Source organism: Acipenser ruthenus, chromosome 14 (genome assembly GCF_902713425.1).
Source record: "Acipenser ruthenus chromosome 14, fAciRut3.2 maternal haplotype, whole genome shotgun sequence".
Lineage (NCBI taxonomy): Eukaryota > Metazoa > Chordata > Actinopteri > Acipenseriformes > Acipenseridae > Acipenser > Acipenser ruthenus.
The window spans coordinates 10,752,572-10,774,115 of NC_081202.1; the positions used below are offsets into that span (position 1 = coordinate 10,752,572).

The 21,544-nt window shown below is 37.0% G+C and overlaps 1 protein-coding gene across 12 annotated transcripts in view; it reads right to left on the reverse strand.

Annotated features, from left to right (window-relative positions):
- The window catches only part of LOC131697410 (dedicator of cytokinesis protein 4-like), a 99,873-nt gene extending 79,274 nt beyond the window's left edge, over positions 1 to 20,599 (reverse strand). For 8 of the 12 annotated variants that reach the window (XM_058985790.1, XM_058985796.1, XM_058985792.1 and 5 more), the window contains exon 1: positions 20,268 to 20,598. In XM_058985790.1, coding sequence (XP_058841773.1) covers positions 20,268 to 20,304 — 37 coding nt within the window. In that variant the 5' untranslated portion in view covers positions 20,305 to 20,598. Of the gene's footprint in view, positions 1 to 20,267 lie in introns of all 12 variants that reach the window. The other 4 variants (XM_058985794.1, XM_058985787.1, XM_058985793.1 and 1 more) reach the window with 2 other exon arrangements.
- Between the last annotated feature and the right edge of the window lie 945 nt (positions 20,600 to 21,544).

Here is a 21,544-nt window from a genome sequence, read left to right on the forward strand (position 1 = left end):
TCTTGATAATGATTTTAGAATATTCCTATACAAAAAATGATGTTGAAGTGTGACAGAGAAAGAATGAATCTTGGTTATACATCTCCCTCCTGACCTGTGAGTGTGCTGTGTAAAGGGAACTAGATGGTTTGGCAATTCATTCTAGGGAAAGGGGGAAATAGGCCATCTAGAAAGGGGGCAGAGCCACAGTACACCAAGTCATCGCCCCAGACGGGAGGCGATGTGGCAATCGTGGATTGGAGGAAAAGCGATTGCACTCGCTAGTCAAGGGGGCGTGGCTGAAGGTACAAAAGGGGATGTGGCAACGCGAACTGTTTATTTGTTTTGGTTGTGAGAGAACCGCTGAAGGACTGTTGACTAACCGCGAGTGTTTCGTGTTTGTTTGTTTGTTGTTCTAATTGTACTCGTTTGTCATTGTTAGACAGCTAACACGGTCTGGGAGCTAAAGGCCAGCACCAACCCAGACAGCACTGCACTACTGTTCACTAATAAATTGTATTTCACCACTTGCACGTTAGCACTCACTCTGGACTTGTGATCGTGCTTATGTTCTGTGTATGTTTATACCGTGTTTATTACTTCGGGACATTGCTGTGTATTGCCAGGGATTATTATTTACGGTAGCCACATGACCTAGATTAGAATATGAATAAAGGATTGTTTGGATCGTGAACTTTGTTGTCTATCATCTGTTTAAGCATTGCATCACCTTTGCACCTGCACACTGAAAACCACTTTGCCACATGAAGATAAGGCCTTTTTCAATGTTCAAAATATATCTCTGGCTGCTGCTTTGTGCATTCAACATGCTTTTACTCCTATTCTAACAGCCAACACTATTGGTACTGCTGCTTTGTGAAACCATGTATAAATCATGATCTCATTAATATGGAAATGCATAGTACTTGATGGGGGGTCTATTGACCATGTCACCAAACAAATATACATTATTCATCAGGAGTGCGTTTTGGAGCCTTACCACACACATTTATAGAATCTTATGAATAATGGAACAATTAAGACTATGAAACTCAACTTTTTAACAAAACACTTGCTTATTAAATGAAAGAGGAATTTTTCTTTTTTCCATTGCTATTTCTGTAAGCCTTACAATTTCTACACAGAGTGACAGAGTGACATTTACCTACAGTCATACTGAGAGGAATATAACAATTTTAAATGGCAGTGTACAAACCTAGCGAGACTTCTTAAACACAGCATGGAACAGGGTTTTTTTAATTACCCTCTAAAGTATTATTTATTTACCGTATCCCTTCAAACTTAAGACACCCTTGAATTTAAGAAACAGCCCAAATTTCCCACCCTCAACTTGAGGAATTAAGAAAAAAAGATGCATTTACACATAAGAAAACGACATATGGAGGCAGTTTGGAGTCGTCTGCTGTCACACAGAGCATTACAGTTATGCGCTGCTTCTCATTTCCAGTCTGCTGTCACACACAGCATTACAGTTATGTGCTGCTTCTCATTTCCAGTTGTGATTACTCACACCTGATTGTCTCCCTTTTTGTGAATTGCTTGGCAAGTAGAAAAATACAGGGGTCTGATTAAAACTGAGCCTAATAACGAAACGCTAAGATTGCAAAAGCTTCTCTTCGAATTCCTCAGGAAGCTAATGACGCTTTGTGACAGGGAGGACACTGTCGCTGGTTCAGCAGTTTGAGGCTACTGCACAGTCATAGCTACACAGGCAGACACTGAGCGAAAGCTTGCTTTGATGGCGCCCCTTCTTTTTACCAAAATATTACCATATAAGTGTTTACTGGCCATGAACTATGCTCTATAAAGATTCTAAACTTGGCAAGCAGTGCTCTTTTTCTTTGACTTTACTGTTTACAGTCATTCAAGTCTTCAAGTGCAACCAAGGAAACTTAGTGAATCATGCATTTAGGCTTCATTAGGCTACACTAGACACTAGCTAGGACTTGCAGCATGAAGCTAAAAGCATCTTTTTCTGCATGAGGGTCAAGAAGTTCAATATCTTGAAACATTTAAAATATCATTAAACAATAGCTTTGTAAATAATATTGTAATGAAAATAATAGTAATAATTATGATGATCAAATATGTAGGTCATCTTCAACAGCTAACCAGAAAATAAGTGTCACGCTGCATACATCAAGGAAACTAAATGTAGGATAGCCGCCAGATTTAAAATAACAAACATACAATAGGTCAGACTTTCTAATCTGGACCCAAGACCGTCTGCATTCAATTTGTAATGGTCATTTTAAAACCTAATCTCCACCACTTGATCTCTTTGGCTTGGTATATCTTAATGTAAATACTGCTAAAAGGACTTCACAGTTAAATCACAACGGTGTTTCCAATCATCCATGGCTTGGATTTCAAGCTAAATGACTTCAAGTAGAAATCCAGTTGGCAGTACAGTTGGAATAAGACTCTAAGTGAATTTGAGAAAAGAGATAGCATAAAAAAACTATGACAGCACTGAGCCGAGTTTGGATATTATTTTTATCTACCAGAAGCATGCATGTCGGAGATGGGAAGCTATTGTGAAGAAATTCAGTGGGGTGAAAGAAAATATGACGGATTAGTATATACTCTGCAGGTTTGCCATGATTAAAAAAGAAGTGCTAACAGGCCAAAGAAGCCTGTTCTTGCACCATGTGATCTGAATGTTTGTTACTTTGACAACCAGATACGCTGGCAGTGCCCATACAAACATATTTTATTGTTACTCACTAGTGATGTGAATCAGTGGGTAAATCAACATTGATAATCCAAACTTCCTCAATAACAGGCTAATGATTAATAGTCAATACCTTTTTTCCTGTGTGAAAGTTACAGGTTAAACATGCTCTGCCTTTTGTTTTTGTTCAGACAGTGTGCATGCACAAGGCTGAATTTATACTCCATATATAATATAATAAATGCTTTCTGTCAGTCAATTAATTTGAATGTAAAATATTACCAATTTGTAATTCATAACATTGTAGTTTCTTATTCCAAAAATGTCATATTAAAATTGATTAATCTGATCATTCAACAGAAATATTTGATGTTTTTTTAATGAAGTTACACATTTTAGTAAAAAGCCAATTTAATTAATTATTATTTTTTAGCTTTACAAAGGCATCAGAGTGTGAAAATGGCATGCAACCTATTTTATATGGAGTTTGTATTGATCTGCAGTACTCTTCTTTTTCTACAACCATTTCTACTTAATTCATAAAACTGTCCTAGACAGGGGTATATTAAACAGGGTTGACAAAAAGGGTTCGATGTTCAAATTGTGAAGGATTCAATGTTCAATCTTTTCTTTTACAGTGCCTGGATAAACGAGTACAAAAGAAACAGAAGAGAGAAATTGTAGGGTGGAAAAAAAGCAAACATCTAGAAGTCTGCCTTTGGCGCAGCAAATTCAAATCCAGCAAGAGCAGCAATGGCAGTAATACAGTAACAGCCTGCAGCAACAGGTCACTTGACATTGACAGACAGTGAGGGCGATAGAAAGTGCAATCTTATTTGTTGCTAAACGGCACATGCTGATAAAACCAAACTGAAAAGTTACACATGCATCTAAGTAGGTTTCCAGAGTGCAAGCACTGCTTATGAACAGCTATGCCTCTAGCATAAAGAGCCCCTCAGGGAAAAAACAGAAAATAAACAAGCATTGAATTGAAGGTTAAAAGAAAAGCCCGATACGCACACTCACTGGGTGGAGGTTTATGGCGACCCGGATGAGAGATCATGATGCAACCAGCCTAATCCTACCTAATCCTAGGAAGCACATGTTTAAACCAGTGGTATCTCTCTGAAAGAGATTCATTTCTGACCAAAACAAAAAAGTGCAGGGTTGAGAGACTAGCCAGGTTTGACTGTGATTCCGGAGTAAGTTCACACTTACTTAATGAATTGGAAAAATAACAACACGACAACAAGTTTTAGGCCTAATTTGTTGGTAAGAAGTTGAAATAGACAATTGCACAGAATGGTGTCATTTGAAAACAAATACAGAACAGGATTCATAAAAACATTATCATGATCATACCTCCAAATAGAAGCTTTTATATAGATTTCAATAGGGGCAAAATGCTGATGTGTGCTACAGTTTGAGGGAGTCAATGCTTGCAATTTTGTTTAGTTATAGTAGGTCAGTAATTAATAGCTCACCAGGCCATGGAAAAATCAGGCCTTAAGGTCAAGATGTTTAGTTTCAAATTAAAGTAAAAGACTAGTCTATCAAACACAGACTGGCATGGGAATTAGTAAGAGGAAATAGCAAAGTATGCTGCTTTAGTAAATTCATCTGCAATTTAGTATATGTATCTGCAATATGAAATACATGAGGTGTGGAACAACTGACACCTTTGCACAAAAGTAGCAGGATAATTTAACTCAATAGAATTTAAGGCCATGTGTGAATTGGAACAACAAAGGGAATAACAAAGACAATTATGAAAAGGGCTTTAAATAGTCCAGTTACAACTTATACTATAGGTCCTAATCAGATGTTTTAAGTTTAATCATCATGGTTAACTACATTCTACTAACACTTTGTCCAAAATTACTGCAGGATTAACTGAAAGTGCAAAGTGCTGCATCCAAGAGTCTGCCTTTCCTGCTCCCAAGCTCTCCGTTGACTTCCATACAGGCTTATTTGGGCTTCAGTGCAGTTTAGGGCAAAAACTCTTCACACATTTCACCTGTAGCCATGCAGAGGTTATTCCATGACATTTAACATTCTACTCTAGGGCTGCAGTTAATCTAACTAGTTTTACCTACAAATGGATGTGATCCAAATGAAATGGATGTGAACCAAATTCCTGCACGGATACTTCACACCAACAAAAACCTGATAGCAGGTTCATCAAGACAAAGAGCTGGCAAATCTCTCTGGCAAGTATGGTCTGAGAATTGCTTTCTGAAAAAATGAAGCTAGACATGTAGCAACCAAGCCAGGAACTTGGTTAAATAATTCAGAATTATCCAGATTACCCTTGTATTTCACAGCTCTCCGACATTCTGGATGGTCTTTCTTTCTGCGTTGGGAAGGTTTCTTCAGTCTGTTGTCTGATGCGCCTCAACACTGTAACCAAATCTCTAAGAGTCTATGTGAGTCTCTTTACTGCATTGTTGTGTATGAAAGTAAATTAAATGTCTTATTTGGTTCTATTTAAATATTTGAACAGTGAAAGATCTGCCACTGTTTGGAACAACTGAATAGTCCCTATAGTCTATATGGGCAAGTGATCCATAAGATACTTTTAGTTATCAAGGTAAAAGACAGGCTCATTGATATAACCTGGTGTTGTTGATAAACCCTGGGAAATGTTGATTTACAGACCACAGTATAAGTGTTATGTGTCAATCAAGTATATCCCAGTATGCACCAATTATATCCCTGTACCTTAATCTTAACTAAACTCCATCTACAGCAGTAACTGAGTTTACAGTTAGAGATAGAGATTATCTGTGTTTGTATTGGACGAGGCAGATGTGAAATCTCTGTTCTCTTTTCCTAGAGCGAGCGCACCATATGGCAATTTTCACTTTTGACAGTGGAAAATAATTGAAAATGATATGAGACTTAAGTAAATGCAGTAAGGTAAATTCAATTGTGCGTCTCAAAAATAAATGATACACTTCACTCACTTTTACAGTAGGTTAAGCAAGTAGTCTGTATTACTTCATATTAAACCTTCTCACACCTACCTTTGGCCAGTCATGGAGATGTCAAGTCTCATCATTCTCATGGTAGCTTAAAAAGTTATTGGTTTTACCCTGATGGATTGCTAAGCAAATGCAGGGGTTAAAAGCTCATTGCTCCCAACAGTAAATCTCACCATGAAAGCAATTCATTCACAGTTGCCTTACATTTTTTTTCAACACCTTATTGAGTACTGCCCATTATACTGAGAGTGTAAAAATACTGTAGATGTAATAGATTAGTCTGAAAATCACAAAGATGTGGCCTGTTTCTTAGACCGAGACAGACGATTACCAACTTTGTGCAAATGTCAACACTGAGCAACATATATTGTATAATGTGTACATGAGAAATGTTTTGGCCATATATAGATACAGTTCATATGTTCCTCTTATCTTACGCACATCAGGGGCACATAGCAAACAACTATATACTAGAAAAAGATTGTGTTCAAACCTTTAACCCTGCATCAATATAGTTAGCAACCATCGTTCTGCCAGATTTGCCGATTGCTTTTATGTTCTTTCATACTCACAGGTGGTTTAGATTCAAATTGCTTTAATATATGCTCTAGCCTAAACCGTCTGCACTGTCGAACATGCATTGCAATGTGGTCAATGTTCTTGTGTTTGCTGGGTTACATGTTGCCTGATGCCGTGGGGTGTTGTGTCGTGCTTGCTGTTGCCAGGATGTGTGATGCTGTAAGTGAGTGGTGGTGTGTGTACAACAGAGACGCCATCTTAAGTATTATACAGTGTGCAGCACAATAAACAAGCTCTGTGGTTAATCTACAACAACACTGATTTGTGTCAGTTTTGTACAATACAACAGCGTAACTGAGGTTGTATTTTTGTAAATGCATATTTATTTGATGTTCTATTTTTTCCCCAAATTGAGGGTGCTAAATTTGGGCTGCGTCTTAAATTCGAAGGAATACGGTATATTGCTCTCTTCTTTATAACAAAATAGGGTGGATTGCGATAGCAAAGGGAACATCATTTAAATTTGCTTCTTGAAGGATGCAACTTTTCTCAAGAAACCTTTTATGACAAGTGTACTTCCTATTGTGAAAGTTATAAACAGAAACAGAAACAAACATACTGTAATGCAAAATTGTAGGTCAATCCATGTTAACAGATAGCAAGCATGAATAAGATTCTTCAAAATGGAAAAATGTTTCAGCTGCTGAAATAATTCTGCACAAATGTGCCCGCCCCCCATACACACACACACACTTGAGGATCAAGCTGGATTATTTAGATTCCATGTCTTGTGAACCTGTCTATCTGGCTCAAATGCAGAGACCTTTCTGGTGATTAAGCATATAGCTCTACAGAAGCAAACCCCTAAATAAACCACAAACTCCTTATTAATGATGAGTTGTAACAATTTGCATTTGCCTTTGCTTTTGCTTTTGCCTTTTTATAAACATTTTATACAAACTCTTAAAACAACATATTAGCATACAGTGGAAACAAGTATGATCGTAGGTACTATGACTATAAAAACTTCCTGTACTTCATACTGTATTTAGATCACTTTTGTTCATATATTATACCCTTTTAAAACAAAATCAAAAGGTGGGGCTATTACCCTTAAATATTGCCAAATAATAACTAAAGGCTGTGATTATGTTGTGCATTTCTTTACCATGGTTCTAGTTTTCAACTCCTTTACATACTTATCTGTGGTTGTCTATGCTTTTGATGTGATTTCACTATGATTTTCTACACTATGACTTTATCATGGTACTGTATGCCACAACAAGTGTATTGAAAATATATATATATACACATATATAAAAATATAGTATTATCAGCTGCGGTAAGAGGTATACTGTATTAGATCACTGTCTAGATGGATGGTGAAGCCTTGACCAATCATATACTGTCCAGATGGCAAAGTACAGAATGCATTTGCAGGGTTCTATGTTAATCCTCTGAGTATGCCAGGGTAGGTAATGTCTACAGAAACAGAGCATGGATTCCAGAGTGAACTATGACATTTGTGGTAGTTTTGTATACATCCGATTTGGAGATCCTAAGAACATTAATGGAAGTATGGTTCTAAGAGGATCATTGCAGAATTTGCTAGTGTCTATGAAATACTGTAGCCTGCTACTGCAACATGGAACTTACTATTGAAATTTGCAAATAAATGTTTTGTTTTTTTTTTAAATATAGGTTAGCAGTGTGCTAACTATAAATAACATAATTACAGTCAAATAATGCATAAGACTTTGACAAGCTGAAGAAAAAAACAAAACAATTACCAGCTAATATCATTTTCCTCAAAACAACTCTTTCATAATTTTTTTGAAAAAAAAGGAGATGCTAGAAACACTTTATTTATTTTGATATTCAAAACATGATTTAACCTCCTCTTTAAAAGGTACAGACCTGACCTGCTGTTAATCCTGCCCCTCTCGGAGTGACATTACATGGTTTAGCAAAATGTGAAGTCTTAAAGGGAGTCTGGGTTTAAATTTACACAGCAGACTGTTTGAGCTTTTATGAGGTTGGTTTCTAAAGGGATGTTCACATCCAAAACCATTGATTTTCTACAAGCTTGTGTGTGCGCGTCTTTTTGAAAAGCACAAATAAAAGTTCAATTCCAAACAAGCAGCACATTGAGCTTTTCTTTCCTTTTTTATCTGATCAGTCAATGGCCTGATTTAAAAATCTTTCTAAAATAAAATCAACCAAAAAAATTGGTCAGTTGTTATATTTAAAGTAGAATTCGTCACATATCGGAAACAAATGATTGTCGAAAATAACAAAAGTTCCTCTTTTTAAACTGTGGCTGCTTTGTTAGGATGAGGAAGATGTCATACGAGATTACGTGTGAATCCAGAATCTCAAAAAACCACAACCTTTCCACAGACACTATGCAGACAAACATGACCAACTCACTGGTCGAAGTATATAAAGCATAAAGTACGCATGTGATGAATCAAGCAGGCAGGCTCCTGTTGTGTATTCAAAATGATATCTAGCTACCACTACCACACTCCTTATTGTATACTCAGGAAAAGAAAACTTAACCGTACTACGTGGCTTCAAGCCCTATTCAAGAAACCACTAAAAATGTGTGGCAAATATTTAATTGGACCAAGCAAAATAAGAATAAGCACACTGCTGTGTTTCTGTGCACTACCCTCCATCAAGCTTAGGTTTACGGCAGAGACCGCACGCTGGTCTGGTTCGTATAATCATCAAATGGTGTGTGCTGCACAAGATGAACACAATGTAGTTGAAGATTACATTTTTTTTTAAGGTTAGATTATTTTATTCCCACTACAGAATGCAGATAGTAGAATCTTGAAGAACCATGTACTGTATGCTGGATATGTCTCCTAGGATTTTGTAAAATTACTCGAGTGAAATGCTTCAAGTAGCACCTTAGATAATGGTTAGATACACTAGTTTGCTCTCTAATTATTGTAACCATTATGCATTAATTTACTAAAGAACATAGCAATAAATTTTAACAAAAGCAGCCATTGGCTGCTGGAAAATATTGTTATTTTGGTAAGGAAAGTACTCTTTTAGCTTAAGAGCAAATTATGCAGATGTCACTAGGATTTTCTTTTATTGCTGCTACATGTACAGTATGTTTCTGACTCAATTTCTGAGTCTGACAATAGAGCAGGCATGCAACGTTAATACAATGGCTGCCCATAATGTGACCAGTCATATGTTGGACCATATGAAAAGGGTGAAAAGGGCAATTAACCCTCCCCTGCTGGTTTAACCAAGGCCCCCTAGTGAAGAATCAAAACCAAATCTCATTTAACACGTGCCCATACTAAAAAGGGTTATTAGAAAGGCAGAATTTCAGACGTCTGCTTCGAACAAAGCTGAATGCATTCTGTTTTTACACTACGTAATGTCTGTAACTAATCTCTGCAGTCCCTATTATAAATGAATGCAGAAACCCAGTGAATACGTGCAAATAAGGAACAATCTGTTGCCAGGTATCTCGTCACTTTGGAAATTGAAGGTGTCTGCCCACTCTGAGGTCAGTGAAATGAGAATTCTCGTGTCTGGGAGTAGCATAAATGGAAGATGTCATTCTGAATTATTCTGTGTAAAACAATGATGGTTTTCACAGAACCATTTACTTTGTACTATTTTTGCTTGGTGCTAAGGCTCAAGCAGATCATCATCATTATCCAGTACTTTCACTTGAATTCCCACACACACATGCTATGAAGGGAAACCCATTTAGGTAACTTTCAAACGAAGCTCTTTGGGCATCGTCCCATGGTTTAAAACTAAAATGCACACATTTCCCAGGGTGCTCTTCTTACATTCCCACGGCTGAAAGGATTTCCTGGTTCAATTGCTGAAGGCATGGTTTAAGTGTGCAACACAATGACAAATGCACTTTATTTATTAAAAGTCACTAGTGTCTGAAGCAGTGACAGGTAAGTGTCCTGAGCCGAAGGTAATGATGACTGCAGAGGACATTGATGATTATAGAAACCAAAGGAATGTTTGTGTGTATGAAGATATTTTTCTTGACTCCTCACTCCTGAATTAAAGCTGTGTGAACAGGGATGTACGTGTTCCCTAACGACGTTGCACAATACAACTTGGCAGCCAATAACTTCTGTTAAGCTGAAGATGAAGTTACTGTAGTTTCCTTCTTATTGCAACTCAACCATTCTTTTCCACCACACTGGTCTCATGTCTTAATGTGACTTATGTGTCATACTCTGTTTTTACAGTGTGATTAACTGTATGGTCCTTGTACACAATAAAGATCAATAAAGAAAACATTGCTTTACAAACCAGGTTGATAATGGCTTTAGGGACATTCAAGGGTCATAATGTTCAACTTGATGTGGGATGCTAAAGGCAACAGGTAATTAATTTATCCAAGTACTGTGTCAGGCTCTGGTCTAATGTTCCTCAAATATTCACCTCTACTATCATACATGACTGACACATTCAAATCATTATTTTTATTTCACTCAAAATTTAGTATGTTTGCACTGCAGTATCAACTTGTTTTGAGTTACAGCAAATCTAAAATATACATGTATTAAAGCAAACTTGCAATGGCAAAGACTGACAAACATATTTTTTACAAGAGGTCTGAAAAGGCAGAGGTCGTGTTGACGCAAAATATTGCGTCCTAGATGTAAATTAAATCCAATGAACGAAAAAATATTTGGTCTTACGTTTCACGGGATGCAGACGAAAATACTTAAAAAGAACAAAACACTTTTTTTTTTTTTTAAAGGAAAAGAATTAAAACAGCATTTACCAAATACACTCCAATCTTGAAGGTGGCAGCATTAAGCCCAAGTACTGTATTGATTTTAAGACGTTTTTGGCGGTCAGACTAGTAAGTGTATGTCAAAATGGCAAAGCAGATTTCGATCGGGAGTCGATCAGCATCAGCATCTAATGAAAAAGATCAGCAGCCTTTTACTTCTGCAGGAGAGTGTGTGAGTTGGTCAGTGACCGAAGCAGTAGAAGGAATAGAAAGAAACTGGCCTGCTCTTGTGGAGATGCACGGGCCAACACGACAGCGGAGGGTTTGCATTTAAAGTCTCAACCTACAGCTTTGTAGCAACCACATACATGTTACTTGACGTGATGCCCATCATGGACAGACTCAATAAAGTCTTTCAATTGGAGAATGTAAAACTTGGCCTGATCAAACCGTCAGTAACGACAGCTTTAGATTTGCTTGGTGATTTACTTACCTCTAGCAATGACAGAGAGGCAGACTTTGAGCGAGAGATCACAGACCAGCACTTCAAGGGACACAAACTTAAGTTCTCTGGTCAGACAAATGTAAACAACTACAAAGTGCAGGTTTTCGCCTTCTGACATTGACACGATAAATGCTTTTGACATTGTTTTTAACCCAATGGCATTTCCGACTGACGGTGGGGAACTACGCACCTACGGAAAAGAAGCTTTGGAACATCTGACTAATGTTTTTTGTGCAGAGACCCAAGTAATACCACCGGTTACAGATGCTAATGACCTAAGAAATGAATTTCTGCCCTTTAAACAACTTGCAATGAAGAAGATTGAACTTCACACGTCCTTGTCCGGCATTGGCAACAGGACTATGCAGATATTTTCCCACAGTTATCAAGACTTTCAAACACATTCCTTGTCATAACCATCTCTACAGTGAAATGAGAACATGGTTTCAGTGCTCAAAATCGCATTCTGAACTCCAAAAGAAGCCATTTAACTGAAGCACACAGCAAAGACTTGATTCTTTTACTGGAGGGCCCTGACATTGAACATTTTAACTTCACACGAGCAATTGAAATCTTCACTGATACTAAAAGAATGAACATTCATAGTACATTGATGTACTTTTTGACTGTTTTTAAAGGGTTTTGCTCACATTTTTTCCACGTTTTTCCCCCTATTATATGCACCAATGTTGCTAAGAAAGTAAAACGACACAGCTAAACTGCTCTATACACACTCTTCAATTAAGAATACAATTGTAATATTTTGTGAAAGCTATCAGATAGTATTTTCTTCGTTGACTCAAGAGAACATTTCCAATTAAGAAATACAGGATGCAGTGACAAACACTCTACGATCAGACCCTCAAGAGAGCTTGGTGAGTGTTTTTTACAGTTTTGTGTTGTAATAATTTTCTTGCATATTTAAAGTTTATTTGCTTAGAAATATAAACACACCTGCTAATATGTATATAGCGTTATTATCCTTTATTAGTTAGGCTTGCCATTTGTACAAATAATTGATTAATATTGAAACGCAAATTCTGATGGATGGGATGTACAATTTTGGACATGTGTGTTTCAGGAACGTATGAAGAAAAAAGCTAACACGACCTCTGGAAAGGGTCAGCCAAATTGATGACATCTGTCTGTCAGGTGACCACAACCTCCTCTCCTGTGTGAACATTTTGCACTTGACTTCTTGTCATTGAAGTCAAGCCACAGCCGCTCAATTTTACGGTCCTGTGTGTTTCAGCTGAACTAAATGTAATTCAACATTTATTTTTACCTCAAAAGTTCACAGTGGTGAGAGTGTGTGTGTGTGTGTCTATTTTATTGAGTTAGTTGCAGATATAAATACTGAAGTTCTTTATATGCTGTGATTTTTTGACAATAAAAATAAATTTAGGTCTGATAAAACATAAAGAAGAGCTTCCCTTCACCAACAAGTAAAATCACACCATGGAGAAAAAATTATTACAGGAAACTCAATGCCCTACTTTTAATCAGTACAGTACAATTGTACTGCTAAAATAGGGCTATATTCAAATTGCATAAAATTATACAGAACATGAAAAGAAAAATGCTGCAGTGATGAATCATCCTCATATATAAACATGAAATCATTACAGGTACTCCTTATGATAATCTAAGCTACTTCAACTAAATTACAGTTTGCTACAATAACCAAGTTATGCAACACAAAGTCTAATTACTGTAAAATGAAGCATAATTCCAGGAATAATGTTTTGTTTTTTTTTCCTTAGCGACTTCAAAAAGTTGTTACTAGCTGACAAAGATGGATAAGCTGGACTATAATTAAGAACAATTTTTGCAGATTTTTACGTGGTTTCAAAATAAAAAATAAAAAAAAGGATTCATTTTCAATACGCAAAGAAGTTGCAACAATCCAAAATTCAACAAATTAAAAACAGTACTGCCTGCATATCAACCCATTGTGAATGGTTCACACTGCGTGCAAAGAATGGTGGACATTGTCTGCCAGGATTAGAAGTAATTTTATCCATAACCTAAAATAAATGTCAAGGGATCATACCCCAGAAGCTACATGGGTTCGTGGATAGTCTAATGCTTTCTTAGGAGCCACAATTATAGACTTTCATAGGGCTGAATGCAGAATCAGTTGAGATTCATAGTTTAAAACCAGTTGGGATCTCATTAAGACCTACAGCATAAGAATACATCCATCCATCATCATTAATCATCATCATTAGGGTCGCGGTGAGCCGGAACCTAACCTGGCATACACAGGGTGCAAGGCGAGACTACACCCTGTATGGGATGCCAGTCCATCGCAAGGCACCACACACACTCACACAGAGGGCAATTTAGAGTGACCAAACAACCTGGAGAGCATGTCTTTGGACTGTGGGAGGAAACCGGAGTACCTGGAGAAAACCCACGCGAACACGGGGAGAACATGCAAACTCCACATAGACAGTACCCTAGGCCGGATTCGAACCCAGGACCCTGGCGCTGTGGGGCAGCAGCTGTAACCACTATGCCACCGTGCCGCCTCATAAGAATATAACAAGACTAAAATGAATCAGTTCATGGTTTATTGGAATCAAATTGGTTTACGTATGAACGCAGCCAGGGGTCCTGTATAGAGAAGGGAAATGTAACACCTCAAATCAGTGTATCTGGTTATGCACCTTTTAATGAATGTAAATTGATGTTCTGGAGTCAGTGTTGAATAGATGGTAATAATGAGATTGCTCTGCATAGTAATAGGGCTTAGAAACTAACACACAGTACAGTGCTCAGTCAACAGCGCAGCATGGTTTTTGGTCAAATGGCATTATTTCAAAAGACCAGTGGCCTGTTTGCAAGACAATTTTCCCTTAGTGTTCCACATAGGCATTTCTGAGTTCAAGGGTGTTGTGGAAACGTTAATACCTTGGTCAAGGAGTATTTACATTTAAAGTGTTACAGAACCCCCTGCAAGGTTTATAAGAAACTCATTGCGTTATCTTTCCTGTGTCCCTTCTTGTCCTAAATCCCCTCCCCCCCCCCCATAGTGGAGGCATTATCCAAAACACCACATTATCCAAAACACCACATTATCCAAAACAACACATTCCAGTATCATATCAAGACCATCATATATACTGTACAGCAGATGCAAACAACCTTTCAGCTCGATCTTTATAGAATACTTCTGATTACAAAAAATACCAACTGACCTCTAAACTGGGCCTGACTGAAATCTGAATTGTGTTGAAGGTAGGATACATGTTATTCTTGTATAATAATTCCTTTACTGATATTGTCACAATCAATCACTGGCTTAGCAAGGAAACTGAATGATTTCATTAATAAAGAAATGACACACAAAGATGAAACCTTTCATGAGCACATTTAAATTACAGAGGCACTGTGGCTGCTGCAGACATCATCATTATTGTGAATTACCAGTGATGAACCTACAGCAATGATAATGGCTTTCACGCACATAATTTAGAAAGTAAAATAAATAAATATTTTTTTAACGTGCTTACTCTTAAGGATTAACTTCACTGGATTGGGTACATCTTGCTTGAAATGTATATATTTTTTTAATCTGCCAATTTATGTACTGTACTATGTAATATGCCAAATAATGCAAATGGATATGCACATACTGTCACTCTACTGTATTAATATAGTCGGTGGGTACGTGTTTATCACAAGCTTTCATAAAAACAGACACACATAACATCCATATAAGAAAACTGACTTGGTACAAATACTGTATAACTCACGCTATCCTTAACCTCCAATGCAGTCACATTTCTGATTTTTCTAGGAAAGAGCTGATTTACTCAGATTTAGTCGAATCGCTTCCATTTCTTTATTAAACAGTTGATTCCAATCTGAGGATGTATGATGAAGCTTGTACAGAAAAACAGCACGAATAGGGGAAAGGAGTTTCAGCTGAGCCCGGGCTGTCTCCATTCTCAATTCTAAAATGACTGAAACTCAGCCAAAATGGAAGCTCACATGATCTGCAGACTTTAGGCACAACTCTATCAACTCCTATTCCAGTAGTGTGTAAACATTACCCCTCAGTGTGAGACTGAATGAATGAGGGGGACAGAGAAAACGAGAGAGAGATGGACATGATAGAGACAGAAACACAAAGAACGAGAAACCTTCATTCTCAGAGCCAGCAGATTTGTTTCAGTCAAATGGAAAAGTTAGTGCTTGAATCTGTCAGAGCTTTCCAAGGCTCCTCCACCTCTATTTACTTCTCTTGGACTGTCAGCAACATTAAACTCAGGAACACACTACTTCTAGGATAACCTCTAATACGGCAATTATTGTGTTGGTTCAAACTGTTATTTGTGTTGTGTATGTGTGAGTATGACTATATGTTTCTACAGTATGTATGTGTGTGTGTATGCATGAATGAATGTGTGTGTCTCTCTCTCTATATATATATATATATATTATACACACACACACACACATATATGTATATATATGATACACACAGACACACAGTGCTCCCTCACTATAAGGCTCTCAGTTATAACATGTCTCTGATATAACGCTCCTACGGCATGTCCCCCAATTCCCTATACTAGTGATTCATGCAATATTTCTACAGTAAATACAGTACCGGTGTTGTTCAAACTATAAACAACTTCAGGGTGGAATGCTAGGTTTACATACTGTAGCACCCCACCCCTCGGGTGGGCATTAAATTCTCATACCACACACTACCCCATGCATTATCCTCCATGTACTGTATGACATATCTTATAAAACCACCTACTTTTGCTGATTAGTACTGTATATAGTGTTGATTTTGATATGATTGGTTTGTTCTCCTGCAGGTCTTCTACCCTGCTACTTAACTACAGTACATTGAACCAAGAAGTACTATTTACTTTTCCCTGCCACAATCAACCAATCCAAATCAACATGTACATCTAATGTTCTGTAACAAAAGATGATTGAAGGAATGCCCCAATGAAAACGTCCTAAGGTAGTAGCTATTTATTAAATGACAAATGTTGCCAACCTGCAATAACTATAGGAAATGAAACCTGCAAAATCTGTAAAATTATTATTATGTATTTATTAGCAGATGCCCTTATCCAGGGCAACTTACAATTGTTACAAGATATCACATTATTTTGACATACCTTGCTCAAGGGTACAGCAGCAGTGTCCCCCACCTGGGATTGAACCAACGACCCTCCGGTCAAGAGTCCAGAGCCCTAACCACTACTCCACTCTGCTGCTTTGTATATGCATACTGTATGTACAGCATACTGTCAAAATTGCCCCAGTTTGTATAGTCTAAAAGCAATCATTTACAAGGTCAATTTCCCCCAAACCACTTTGTTTAGAGTAAATACGTTACTTTTTAAAATGTGTGCTGCATAGTATACTGTATTCCATCAACATGCAGTCTGAGTGTTCTCAATGTTCACACACGAGAGATATTCAAGAAAGATACAAAGTCATTAATAAAACAAAAACAGAATATTTTTGGATTTCTCAATTTTATACATAACCTGCAGCATGAAATCCTATTCTTAAATAATGAGAATATTGCAGTGAGTTAGCCCTCATAGACGGTATGGTATTTACATATATACTGTATACATTAAAAACAAGTTCACTTACACTATTCTAGATTTGGATATCTATACAGATTACAAACTGTGCATATATTTTACTCCAAGAATTAAACTATAAATGATGTGTATGTTATTAAAGGAGGAGATAGATTCTCTCCCTATGTAGCGCAGGAGACAGCGACAACATATTCATATTTATGAAGTCCTTGCTGCTGCATAAAGAAAGCTTATTTCTCTTTTTATCATAGGTTAGTAGAATGTCTATGAATGACTTTGTATTAATCTGAATTAACAACATGGAACCCAATGTCCAACAGTTCCCTACTGGCACATATGGTTCAGGTACCTATTTTGTTATTCACTTTAACAATCTGCCAGTTTTAGTAAACCTTGGTTTCCAGTTAAGTGCCCTGGGTATCATGTGATGTACCACCTTCATGTATATATTCACTGTTACTTTGTTAGAAAGCTCCTCCTTAACATATGACATAAAGGTCTCACAGAAGATAGACGGACAGCACTTTGTGTTGCACAAACAGCTTTGCATACAGACACAGAAATATCATAAGCATAAAGGACTGTATTAGAAACTATTGGTGTGTAAAGCTTTTTTTTTTCTCTGAATGGATTTCAACAGTGTTTTTTTGTTTCTCACATGAACTGACCTGCTGGCTACATGTGCCGAGATCCAATCTGTGAACACATTAAATAGCAATTCCTTTAAAATAAACAGCAATATACTTGTCCTGGTGCACTTGACCTCTTCTGGAGTCGTAGCGCTCTTTGTCCAATGTTAAATTCATGAAGTACTGAACAGCTGACCGACACGCCTTCTCTTTTAGAACACAGAACTTTAAAACTTCCTTCCTTTCCCTAGGCTTGTGCCAGGCCATTAAAAACCCTTACCCCTCTCTTTCTCTGTTACAATCCACTGTTGGATGGCAAATGTTTGTTGAGGTTTCACTGGCCTAACTCATTAAAACATCCTAACAATTGAAGATTACCTGTCTGACAAAGAAAGCCGAATTAAGATCCACAATCCAATTAAACGTTGGGAAGATTTAGAAATGAAGACAGATAAGCTGAACAAAAGACATCCCTATGCTTTCATTATAATACACAATTTAAAAAAAAGACAATACATAACACACAATATACAGCTGCTCCTGATATGGAACTTTATAGGTAATAGTGTATACGTGTACTTGATGTACATCAACCATGCAAATGAAAAATATTTTAATTTGATGCTAACTGACAAGAATGCAATTGGTATACACAGAGTGACTGCATTTACTAATGTTGGAACTAGTAGTTCCTAATACTGTTATTATTCACCTTGTTTTAAAGGGATAAATGTCCATATAGCCCATATTTGTATGAAGCTAATAATAGGACATGATACATGTTTTGCTCCTGTTAAAACCACATCATTCACAAATGAATAAGCTGTGCTTTTTTGTTATTTCTTTTTAATGCAGTTGACTGGTTGAAGTCGACTCCAGGGTAAACTAGTGGTAACCACTGAGGCCAAGATATCTTTTAACATTCTACAATTTGGCCAAGATGCTTAAGGGCCTAGCTTTGGCATAATTCGTGAATTGCAAGCATTTCTTTAAATCTTTGCAAATCATACTCCAAAAGAGCAAATCTCCCACAGGAAGTGTTCAGCCAAACAGATGTAAATGAGAGCAACACATAACTTAAGGGTTCTGAAAAAATTCAGTTTAGTTTAGAGCAGTGGAATGGTATTCCTTAAACAAAGGCTAAAAAACGTATATAGAGTGCTATGTAGGGTACATTCTAACATATTGCTTTATGGCAAGAAATTCAGAAAATAAACTGTTATTTTAAAAAAAAACAATCCTGAAAATACAACTGTCAAAAAAAACCTTCTTAAACTAGTATGGTAATACCATAATAATTATCCGTCATGTTTATTTAAGTGTATATCTACATCCAAGTTTAAATATTACCAGTGTGTCTCAATATTTAAATACTGTACTATGTTGATGTAATGATTTTGCCAGTCCCGTGTTAAAAGGAATCCCAGATTTTAAAGCCCAGTCCCCGTGAGTGACACGCAGAAATAAACTGATCGATATTTACTCAGCTGTGACTGTAAAATATTAACATGGTGAAGCTGCAGATTTCTGGGCACGTAAACCTAACGATGTGGTTGAAATGAACTACGTTCTGAGCACATCGTTGTCTCAAGTAAACAAACAACGCCAACAAATGGGTCAGTGAATAAAACTCCAGAAATTAGTAGAACAGGTGAACCAATATGTGCCTTAAATCGGGGACATTTTATTATGCAACACTGATGATGTCTGGATTTGAGGCTAATTTTAGAAGGTTATTTTTAAATCTGACCTGTTTATCATAATATATATATATATATATATATATATATATATATATATATATATATATATATATATATATGTGTGTGTGTGTGTGTGTGTGTGTGTGTGTGTGTGTGTGTTCGTATCTTTTGCCTCCAGTCAGAGTTTAGAAATTGACCGCTGTTGAGTAGTTGTCAACATATATGGATTGCATTTGGATTTGCTTAACCAGTTTAAACACAAAAATACAGATTTTAGAAAAATTGTCAGCTTTTAAAGATTCACATTTTCCAGATCATTTAAAATGTATTGACACCATCCAAGGAGCTAAGAAAGACAAATACTGTTCAATTTATACGTATGTTTATGCCTTAACCCTTTATACCTTGTATTCCATTCCCGTAAATACGGAGAACACTTGCCTAATATAAATGTACCCTGACGAAAGCAATAGTAGAATAATAAAACAAAAAATAAACACTGGTAAAATAAACGCACTGTACAGAGTGAAAGCAATGAGCATTGTGTTACCATAGGGGCTGTGCTAGGATAACAGAGTTGATTGCCATTCATCATTCTACAAATGTGTGTACTTTGCACAGCCCTTTCGGTGATGACTATTAAACAACGTAAAGGATACGTTATAACAATTCAGTTCTCACAACAATGCGCAGCGAACTATACTGCAGGTAACAAAATGCAACAACAACCTATACCAATTCATATATCTATCTTACAGCTATATTGTTCTTCACGAGGGCAATGTTAGAGCTATTCCAAATAACCCCTTATTGAGAATGCCCATCCTCGAAGTCTCAACCTAGCTCTCACTTTTAAAACTCAATTTGCATTTCATGCATATCAAATAGTAAATAAAAGATTAAGAGAAAATGTGAGCTTACCAACGCCGTATTTCTCATGTTCTGTAGGTATCCACATTTTTTTTTTACGATTGGTGCATTTATAAAGAAATGCAAAAAGCGACACCAAAACACATACAAAAATCCGTGCGATAACACTGTTTTCTACTGACACTCTCTCCACAGCACAGTCATTGTTCTGTTTGCAAGAGCTAAACCAGAGCTACTGTAGTACATTATCAAAGACAGCGAGAGAGAGAGAATAGACAACCTATTCTGGGAGTTGTAGTTATTTATCTTTCTGGAGGTGTAACCAAAACGCGCATGGACTCAGATTCCCGTCAACACCTGCGAGGCCACGAGAGTATTATGTGGATAAATGGGAGCGTTCACGGAGATCAGTCTGCGCAGATTCTCTGCAGAATGTGACCAATTTAGCCAATAATCTTCTAAGAATGATCTCCGTGAACGCACCCATTGGCTAAATTGGTCAGATTCTGTAGAGAATCTGCGCAGATTGATCTCCGTGAACGCTCCCTATGGTTGGTTCTTTTAACGGTTTTCGGATCACATGACAGTAATATCATGGATGTCTCTGTGGTACAGCACATCGTTAAAGGTAGACATTATCAATCACATTGTACTATGACTATGTTTAGGGTTACCATATGGCTCCAGATTAACCGGACGCTTTGAGACAGACCGGGATTTCAAAATTCCCCCTAAATTGAAAGTAATTCACGTATAAATGAGCTCCACCTTTGCTGAGATTAATCCTGCTGTGGTGGAATTGCTTGGGCGCAGCAAACAATTCACACTGATCAGCTGCTTCTGATCAGATCTTAATGAACGAATAGCTAATTTATCGATAGAGCAACGAGATGATGATGCGATTGTATTTGCAGAATAATATGGGCGATTGAATTTTAACATACAGAAAAAAATAGCGACTGGCTGCAATTCATTCCTAGTTTAATACAATTATTTGACGCGCATGCGGGTATTTAAGCACCATTATTAATTGTAGCTAAGGATGGTTCATTTACACCTTCATTTATTTCAATTTAGGGGCAAGTTTGAAATCCCGTTCTGTCTCACAGCGTCCGGGTAATCTGGAGCCACATGGTAACCCTAAATGTTGTTAATTTACTTCAATTTAATTATACCAGTATAATAATATATGTGGTCATAAACTACGTTTGTGGCAGTAGTGCTTTGCGGTAGTTGATACACTGTAGCACAGATCTAAATTGACACGGACATTTTGTTTGTAAACAGAGTATATATAAACTATTATGATGGTAAATGTTTGAAAGCAA